The sequence below is a fragment of the Neoarius graeffei genome, chromosome 26, assembly GCF_027579695.1.
Source record: "Neoarius graeffei isolate fNeoGra1 chromosome 26, fNeoGra1.pri, whole genome shotgun sequence".
In the NCBI taxonomy this organism is placed as follows: domain Eukaryota; kingdom Metazoa; phylum Chordata; class Actinopteri; order Siluriformes; family Ariidae; genus Neoarius; species Neoarius graeffei.
This window is the reverse complement of record NC_083594.1, coordinates 13,655,630-13,665,883: the sequence shown is the minus strand read 5'-3', so window position 1 is coordinate 13,665,883 and position 10,254 is coordinate 13,655,630. Positions and strand designations below refer to the sequence as shown.

The following is a 10,254-nucleotide window of genomic DNA, read 5'->3' as shown; positions in this document are numbered from 1 at the left end:
GGTGGGTTCATTACTCCTATTAAATCCTATAAAAGTCCAATAAAAATCAACAATATAATTTGTATGAATTTTGTAAAAGAGGTTATAGAAGCAGGGCAGCACGGTGGTGTAGTGGTTAGCACTGTCGCCTCACAGCAAGAAGGTTTTGGGTTCGAGCCCAGTGGCTGATGGGGCCTTTCTGTGTGGAGTTTGCATGTTCTCCTCGTGTCTGCGTGGGTTTCCTCCACAGTCCAAAAGACATGCAAGTTAGGTTAACTGATGACTCTAAATTGACCGTAGGTCTGAATGGTTGTTTGTCGCTATGTGTCAACCCTGTAACGATCTGGCGACTTGTCCAGGGTGTACCCCGCCTCTCGCCCGTAGTCAGCTGGGATAGGCTCCAGCTTGCCCGCGACCCTGCACAGGATAAGCGGTTATGGATAACGGATGGATGGAGAAGCAATGTGCTTTCCTGCATTTGAGACACAGCCGCTGCATGAATAATTATGTCACCATACCAGACCAGACTGGAGAAGCAACTCCACCAGAGATTCTCAAAAGCACTGCCAAGTTGCATGCCATGTATAAAGAAACAGAAAGAAAGGTTTCTGGGTAGTAGAGTGAGGGAGAAGGGGGGAAAAAAAGTTCAAAAGGCACAGCATGGTATGCTGTGCAAGATACACATCATGACTCATTCATCACAGCTACTCGCAAACCATAGCATCGGTATCGGTGGTTCTTCACAGACTGGAGCATAGGTCTTTCAGTTTAATATACCCAAGTGGTCAGCAGGAATCCTATTGGGGAAGTAATTTTCAAGATCGTCAGGATCTCATGATGTGCTACATGCAGTCCAGCCGTATTCTGTAGCCAGCATGACTATGAATAATTTCTTTCTCCATCTTCACGGTCCAGAAAGGCCGTCTTTCAAACACAAGCAACCCAAGATTTGCGAAAGCAACCACAGTAGGCGATCTGTTTGGATAAATAATTTAATGCTGTTACACCATCGATATATGTGTACTTTCACTCAGGAAGGAGAAACAAAAGTGGACGCACGGTCCATTCTCTCTCCCCTTTTCTGAACAGCAAAATAAAAACAGTCCATTAAATATTGCTTGTACAACCGAAAACCCCTTGGCTGACTGAAACTGAGGCCTGAGAGCAGGAACCATTATTACTGTTAAATTATATTTGAGAACACACAAGCGCGTGTCCGCCCACACTCACATGGCCACACACTTTAAATAAGAGATAGATATGGGGTTCCCAAATTGACTCACATGCACCCCTCAGTCCCTAGTTTTAAAATGATTTTTTTTTTTTTTTACTTATAGTGAGAAACACTTCAACAGTCCAAATATGATTAGTGGTTGTCAAAATATGTATGATTGCAAGTTGCTAATAATTATGTCCACTCCACAAAACCGTGACGTTTTGCCAACTTTGGGACGAGATTAAATTAACGATTAAATTATAGCATATCCTGACAACCACATGTAAACTTTGGACAGTTAAAACAAACATCACAACATCCCGAAACAAGTGCATCATGTGTTCCTTTACCTCCACTGCCTACTAGAAAGTGCGAGATGGTCGTCGCTGCAGAGGTCCAGTGAGTGAGAGCCGAACCAACTCCAAGTGTTGACTTGAAGAGATCATACAACACTTTAACTCTTCAGAAATGCTATATAGTTTGGAGACAGGAGATTAGTAAGTTGCATTGCCCTTAATATGTATGTTGGCTATACCTGGAGTACGAACTCGAGGAGTTACTGTACCTAAAACCCAGAAGCATTGCTTTAGAAAGGTCATCCATATTTATTGTTTTGCATTCAGTAGTACAAAGCTTCCTGGAGTGCCTTTATACTGAAGAAACAGTACAAAACATCTTTTCCCATATATCAGAGGGGAACAGTCAGGGCCTTCTAGGCCTTCAGAGAGGCCCAAACATATCAGCATTTCAAACGTTATATAGGTAGTCGCCGACTTACGACCTATGCGACTTACGACCGATCGACTTTACGACCGTCTGGTTACGACTGGCAAGTGTTTCCCAGCTGAGCTAGCTGAGCGTACGACAGTTTCCGCCCCAGCTCCCGGCAGCGCCCAGCATCCAGCCAGTGTTGCCAGATACTGCTGACGGTTTCCAGCCCAAAATATGTTCAAAACCCACCAAAATGCACTTAAAACCGCCCAATCTGGCAACACTGAATCCAGCCTCTTCTATTATGTGTGTAGTGTTTCACTGGACAAATGCCGAGCGAGCTACAGCACGCGTACGGCTTAACCAGATCTTGCGCTATAACGTGCGCAGCTGGTAATCAAAGTAACTTTCACTTTTCTGTTCTGTTACACTGTTCTGTGTCCAAAATGAAAAGTTAGTTTTCAACTGTTCAGCTAAAAAAAAGTAATTAAAACGATTGTGTTGCTGAAATGATGTGTTTGCAATTTATTTATAATCACAAACTGATACAGGTGGATGAAAGAGTGATAGTGTGATAAAAAAGTACTATACTAGTACTACTGAGTGATAAGAAGTCCTCGTGAATGCTTGATAAGTAGACAATAATAAATAATTAGGTGTATTTTTCGGCGTGCGCTGCGCACGCATTATGGCTCAAAATAATATACCGGCAAGAAATAAAAGTTACTTTCACCCCCGAGTATGCAGTGTTTGACTTAAACCAAATAATGAGCCAAGGTAATGAAATAAGAAAATGTTGATAAAATAAGACTTTAAGATGATTACAATATCATTACACATCACAATATACTTACGTTCATTTAACATAGGCCGACTTACGACCAGATCGATTTACGACCGGTCAGTCGTAACCAAACGCAGTCGTAAGTCGACGACTACCTGTATTTAATTTCTTTCATTCTTTCATAATTTCATGATAATTATTCTCTTCTAATTCGGCCTCATTTTCTTTCAAATTTGCTTCAGAAATGAAAGGGTTACTGTCCTGAAAACATTAAAATTGAGTTATCCAATGAGATTTGTTTGTTTGTTTGTTTGTTGTCTCTAGGCTTAAAAGAGTTTCGAGCTGGCTCACTCATTGGTTAGGACTTCATTGCCGGGACAGAAGGCCATGGCAGGGTGTGTTTATACAGGAAGTGACAGATGAATTAAATAATCAGATTTTGATTTATAGTGGGAGGGACCAAACATTTATCGCCCTAGACCTTCTTAAAGGCCAACACGAGCTTAACCGCGAATCGACGCTGTTAGCACAGCAGTGAAGTCACCTTCCAGCCAGTGTAGCGTTCATCAGTAGTGTTAACGAATGCTAATAAAGCAGTCAAGCCAGTGCTATCGAGAGCAAGTAGCACAGGCTAACAACCAAGAAACTAAGATTTCTGTCTCCAGACTCTTTATCCACACTCACTCGCTACAATATTTTTCACTCAGACTTAAGTATTCATTTCCCGGTGTAATTTACTTACTTACTTTTAAAATCAACATCGACAACTACACACAACGGAGCGATGATGAATAAAATGCAATCTTGTGATCAACATGACAATTTAGAAGGGAAATTGTGTATATTACGTGGAATTATTTTTACTGGTCATTTTATAGGAAGTAAAATAAGAAGTAATCATTCCATACGCATGCACATGCAGTCTGTAACGAATTACTAACACGGCAGATTTGGATGGGGCTAAAATTCCAGAGATACTCCGTTAAAAATTACATGACTCCACCTTGCCACGTAAAACTAGTCCAATCCATATAGGGCTTATCAGTCAATGCTGTAGGGATGGATTGCCGTGCCGTAGTCATAGTAACTATCTCCTCCCTTTCACTGTACAGCATTGAACAAACCAATCCCTGTACTCGATGCCATGTTCCATCTCCGCCCATTCTTCTGACTCCCTGTAATGGTACTGGATACAGAGATGATACCGGATACCAAATACAGTGACGTCACGACTGTGCTTTAAACCCGCGGCGGAATCAAAATTCCTTCTCTCTGGCAGTGGATTCTACGCGTGAAAGAGACGTTGTTGCATCTCTGCTAAAGAACAAAGAACAGCTAACAAAGAACGAGTTATTGATACCGGACCTTTAGCCAAAGTTCAATGTATTTGATCTTAGCATAGTTGCAATAATAACTGAACCGGTTAGTTACTGCAGCCCACGCAGTATTTTAAAGAGAAAAGGTGACCGGATCCCTTTTCCCTTTCGCAACGTTGATGAACTACAAACAAAGTTCCTTCCAGATCATCGGACGACCGACGGGACACCGAAGATCTTCAGCTGACAAGCTGTGAAAGTAAAAGGAACAGAACTGTTTTTCCCCCTGGACCTGCACTCCACGCTGTTGTCGGATAACAGACGGCGCACTTTCAGTCGCAAAGCAAGAGCGATCTCAAGTAAGGCTGGCATCCGGGCAATTGTTAGTCTTAGTTGTGGCTAGTTAATGTGGAGTGTTGTTTATTTGAATTCATTCATGGTTTAAATGTACGCATTTTGATTCACATGAAAGTCGGTCTTAGACTGCATGTTGTTTGATTTGCTTTGTTTACTATCTGTATTTAGTTAGATCGTGCATGCGTTCTCTTTCTCTCTCTCTTTAACTCCCTCTGTCGCACTACACCCCTCAACATTGGGATTTCAGGAGTAGCTAAGGGTTGAGTAGAAGTTGGGTTTAAGGCCTAGCCGAGACTAGTTTTTAAACTACAGATCCTTTGTCTCTCTCTCTCTCTCTCTCTCCCTCGTGCGCTCTCCTTGTTGCCCATCCCCTTTTAGGCGAGGCCTAACACAAGGCTCGTGCATTCCATTCACATACACACACAAACACGTGATTTCCCTCTCACATTTTAACATCCACTCGCCCCTACACTGTAAACTTGCACATAGCTATCACTTCTAATCACCATTAGTGCCTTAGTTATTATCATATACACTACTGATTATTACCTGTATACATTGTATCACCATTTATATTGAATTATTCCTTGGCTGCTATTGTTGCTATATCTGATCAGTATTAGTTTGCTAATTCGTGTCAGCTATTTCAATAAATGCTATCTTTGGAATAAACTGTGTCCTGTCTATTGCTACAACATTCACTGAGTGCCAACCTGTGCCAAACAAGTATTCTAATTGCCTTCGCCCATTTAGTTGTTATATGAGTGTTATAGACCTAGAGTAAATATATTACATTAGAGCTACAATACTCACTAAAACTACCACAAAGTTATTCCATTGATTTTAATAGTTTAGCTATAAACTATTAGACACTTGAATTAATGATTAATGAATTTATGAGACTGATCCCTTTTTACATGAGACTGATTTTATAAGCCTATTGCACCTACAATGCCAATACTGACTCTTAATATCTTAATATTGATATCTCTTACTTCCGCATTAGAGAAACAAACAGGAACGCTACAAGCTGTCCAGTTTCTCGCAAATATCTGTTATAGTCATAGTACTTAAACTCAAAGGGATCCGACACACGCCGTCTTCATTTCTTCCAACAATCAAAATAAATACAGTAATAATATACTCATATTAGAGGGTAATGTTAACTAGAAATCCTGAAATCTACTATTCATTGGCTACAAAATAGCTACATTAATGCTAGCAAGCATGCTTGGTAGTTAATTTGGTAGTAGCTATCTGGCTAGTGTCTAACATTAGAGAAGCTATTCATCTGGAAATATTGTTTAGTTCAAAATGTTAGCTAGTTTGGAGGCTTGGTTTGTCAGATAGATAGCATTAATTTAGCAAGATATTTAGCTTGAATCAACAAGTTGCTCGTTTGCAGGATCGAGGTCCATTACATGTCCCCAAAGAGTTTGCTACTTTTTAATCACGAAGCATGGTGAAGAACTGCCAACTTGTACAGGATGAGGCAACTGGCTTTCCACGTTCACTTGCCATTATCGGCTTCAGACAAAACAAACAGCTTTGAAAGATGTGATGCTGCGCATTTCTTGTCAATCAAGTACCTTAATCTTTCTCCAAGAATACGTATGGTCATTTGTGAATGTTTTCTGTCAAACCAGTGTACGGAGGGAGCATACAGCAGACAGAAATATGGAAAGCCAATCAGACTGCAAACCTTAAAGATTCTGAAGCTTGTGGCCAGAAAAGTGCACAAGACATTCTGTGGATGAATCTGTCTGGGAGTGCTAACTGGGGTATTGTTAGCCAAGTTGATTAGCTAGATCAGTATCCAAAAATGTGCTAAATTAGCCAATTCTTGGTTGTTACAAAAGGAGATAGATGGAGATGGATGAGAGCTGATTTCACACACTGGATTTGTTGTTCTGCAGTGAGGAGCATCTTGAAAGTGATGACCACCTTTCTATGCAACTGCATAAATGTGAAATATACATTTATTTGCTTGAAATATTTTTTTCAAGTGCATTACTCTCATTTCAATTAAAGTGACCTGTGAAAAGTCAATGGCTAGTTCGTGGGTGGTATCAGAATTAGAGCAAACTTTATATGCATGTTTTATCTCTGTGTACATACGTGTGCGCACGCATGGGAAACCTTAAACATCAGCTGATCTTGGTTCAAAGTAATCAAGGTCTACATCAAATAAGAAGCGATTAGGAAAAAGGGAAATTTACAACGCAACAACATTAGTTCTCAAGAACAGACACAAAGGACGTCATTCTCGGTGGAAAAACACCGCACCTGCTCAGAGGGCAAAGAAAAAGAGCAAGTGCCTGGAGAACGGGATAAAGCCTGACATTTAGCTCATGACAAACAGGTGTGAAAGAACAGACAACAGAAGGGTTCATCCTGGGTACGATGTAATCAGACACTGCAAAAGGACAGACTGTAGGTGTGAAAACATTCATGAATAGTGTGTAGCTCAGTCGTTCACATGACCTGATTTATCACAAAAGTAAAAGTGTTATCACAAACCCAGTGAGTGCAACTTATATATTCTGTCAGAAGTAAAACCTGAAATTGCAGATCTGTCGATATAGTATATCTGATTAAAGGAATAGTCTGGTGTTCGTCAACCAAATCTCAAGCTACCATATCTCTAGTGTGTGTAGTTACCAGGGGCATTAACTTCAATGCATTCCCATGTATTGAGAAAAGAACAAAGCACCAGGTTTCTTAAAACTGACTTATAATGGACATCTAAGGGCAGTTGTCATCATTTATTTTGTTTGAAGGTTTTATGATTTATCTTTTTTTTTTAATGTATGCTCTAAATCTCTACAAGCGTGAAATGGAAATTATTCTATCCACATTCACTGGATATGAGCAATCGCACGTTCTGATTGGCTACTCTACTACTAGGATATCAGCTCATATACCGTGAGTAGAGAAAAACAAAATGGCGGTACGCATCAAAACAGATATATCCCTTTATCAAGTGTTTAAAAGAAACAGAAATAGCTAAAGGCGGCACGGTGGTGTAGTGGTTAGCGCTGTCGCCTCACAGCAAGAAGGTCCTGGGTTCGAGCCCCGGGGCTGGCGAGGGCCTTTCTGTGTGGAGTTTGCATGTTCTCCCCGTGTCCGCGTGGGTTTCCTCCGGGTGCTCCGGTTTCCCCCACAGTCCAAAGACATGCAGGTTAGGTTAACTGGTGGCTCTAAATTGACCGTAGGTGTGAATGTGAGTGTGAATGGTTGTCTGTGTCTATGTGTCAGCCCTGTGATGACCTGGCGACTTGTCCAGGGTGTACCCCGCCTTTCACCCGTAGTCAGCTGGGATAGGCTCCAGCTTGCCTGCGACCCTGTAGAAGGATAAAGCGGCTAGAGATAATGAGATGAGATGAGAAATAGCTAAAGGAATATTGGGTTTTTTTGTTGTCGTCCAGTCCAGTCGGTGGCGGTAATGCACCTTTAAGTTGGTTCGCCAACCGCCAAAAAAACCCTAAAGAAGAAAATGGCGAAGCATGTTGCTGAACCAACTGAGGACGAAATAAAAACTCTACTTGAAACCCCCCCCCCCCAAAAAAAGGAATAAAAGTATATAATGCTAAGAACGTCTCTTTTTTTTCCAAGAATTATCATCGCATTTTTCACAAATTGCTCATCATTTCGCCAGTTTGTTTCTATTCTAAGTGGAAAAATGATTTTGTCGGAGGTTTTGTATCAAGTCTTTATTTATCAAATTTGAAAAAAAAAATGCTCTGTTACTCAAAATCCAGTGACTTTGGATAGAATAAAGCAGTTATTCCACTCAATCTCGTCGTACATGGCTTATGTATGACTTGATTTCGTAGAATAACTCTTAAATATCGTATTTCCAACTGCGAATGAGGTTAATACCGCAAACTGTATAAAAAAAAAGTACACAGTGTTAAATAAAACTACATGAAACAGGTCTAAATGAATTCATCTCATTCATGTAATCAGTTCTACGTTCAAAGATCTTTATTATGAGTGTTTAATGGTTAGGTTTGAATTTGTGTTATGTTATCTACGCACATATTTTAACTAATTATTGATGAAATTCAACAACTGCCCCTTTGATTTCTATTACGTATGAGTTACAAGCCATTTTCTTTTCTTTTCTCAGTACCTAAATTGCGTAGAAATTACTCCCCATTATAATCCCACATACGCTAGAGATACAGTGAACAGAAATTAGGTTATTAAAAAACCATCTGCGTATTCCTTTAATGCTTTACAAAATGTTAATAAAGCTGATATGAACTGGTGATCAAGTGACCATTTCTGGAGACGTCTCTCTCTAGAATGTCACGGAAATGAATGCCACTTCAAATATGGCTGTCATATTTCTATTTTCGAATATAAAAATGTTATCCAGATCAGACAGTGATCTTATGAGGGACGCTGGCGAGCACCTGCATTGGTCCTGATCAATATCTATGGCCTATGGACGCAGATATAATGCGGTTGCCAGTGGTGACCAGAGGGAAGAAGGATGAAGGAGATTATAAAATGTCTCTCGCCATTCGCCCCTCTGTCAGCCGGCCATGCGTTATGATTTAGAGCCAAACCTCGACCAGCTGGCATGAGCTGAAACAGTGCCATGGCGAGTGTGCTGTGTCTTAAAGTCACAGTCCAGTGTTAATAAATGATATGCTGAGAGTGTTACTGTTTGTTTAGTTGTCCAGCATGTACATAAGTGTGTGTTGGTGAACAGTCTTTGGAGAGGTAAAGGACGCTGAATTTTTGTGTGTATATGTGCATGCGTGTGTGTGTGTGTGTGTGCGCGTCTAAAGGGCATGCTAAGACCCAGCAGGTTTGCTGTAATCTTCCACTCCAGTGATCGTGGCCTTGCAGAAGAAACAGTCCTTATTATTCATCAAATGTTGATTGATGCAGGCTCTGAAATAACAGAGAGAGAGAGAGAGAGAGAGAGAGAGAGAGAGAGAGAGAGAGAGAGAGAGAAGGACAAGCAGGTTATCAGTGACATCCGGTCGTTATATCTGAGTGTGCTGAGTCATGCACTCGCAGCTTTTCACAACACACACCTTGCTCAGGATGATAAAGTGTACTACAGCTACGACCATACAAATATAATAAAACTGAATAAATTGATTCAAAGCCCACAATGCTTTAATCCATGATGACACTTCTGCTACCTCAGCTATTTGATTAAATATGGGATATTAATATGGGTCAGGCACTATATTAAAGCCATGTGCCCCTGGGGGTAGAAAAATGATGCATCAGTTAGCATAATAATGCTGAGATTTGTTTATTCTTGGCTGCAACTTTATACTGTATCAGGCTTGTAGTACTCGAGTCCGACTCGTGCCCTAATTTTAAGGACTCGTGATTTGAGCACTGATGACTCGGACTCGTGCATTAACTGCACTCGGACTCGTAAATTGGAGACGAGGACTTGGATTTTTTCTTTATTTTTTGTAACATGCCATAATCAGGGTTCGTACACATTTTAACCAACACATTTCCCTGACTTTTCCATGAGTTGGCCACAAGTTTCCATGACTCTAAAATGTCAATTTGTGACCCCTCACCGAATCCAGGGACACATGTCGGCCGAAACGAATCCGAGATAATCGCAAAAGAAGCTTTTTTTTTTCGAAATTTGTGATTTTTGTTTTTTTCAGATAATAGATTGTTTTGTTGGAAAAGCATACATTTTTTGTTGCAAATTGTCTCGTTTTTGTCAGGACTGTAGCCTGCTGGGGGGTGTGGGTAAATTACCATATGGGCCATTCACATGATGATTTAAGTCTTTTGTTTTGTTTTTTTTCGCGAATCAGCTGTATGATACGAGCTGAGCTCGTGGCTACTTAAGCTGCATACAGGCATGTAATTTCACTATGGAATGAGCGAGCTAA

General features: G+C 40.6%; 1 protein-coding gene across 5 annotated transcripts in view; it reads right to left on the bottom strand.

The window, feature by feature from the left end:
- Positions 1–957: 957 nt before the first annotated feature.
- LOC132874309 (E3 ubiquitin-protein ligase RNF123) overlaps positions 958–10,254 on the bottom strand; it is a 448,585-nt gene continuing 439,288 nt past the window's right edge. For all 5 annotated transcript variants that reach the window (XM_060910383.1, XM_060910388.1, XM_060910384.1 and 2 more), the window contains one exon: positions 958–9,271. In XM_060910383.1, coding sequence (XP_060766366.1) covers positions 9,172–9,271 — 100 coding nt within the window. In that variant the 3' untranslated portion in view covers positions 958–9,171. The remainder of the gene's footprint in view (positions 9,272–10,254) is intronic.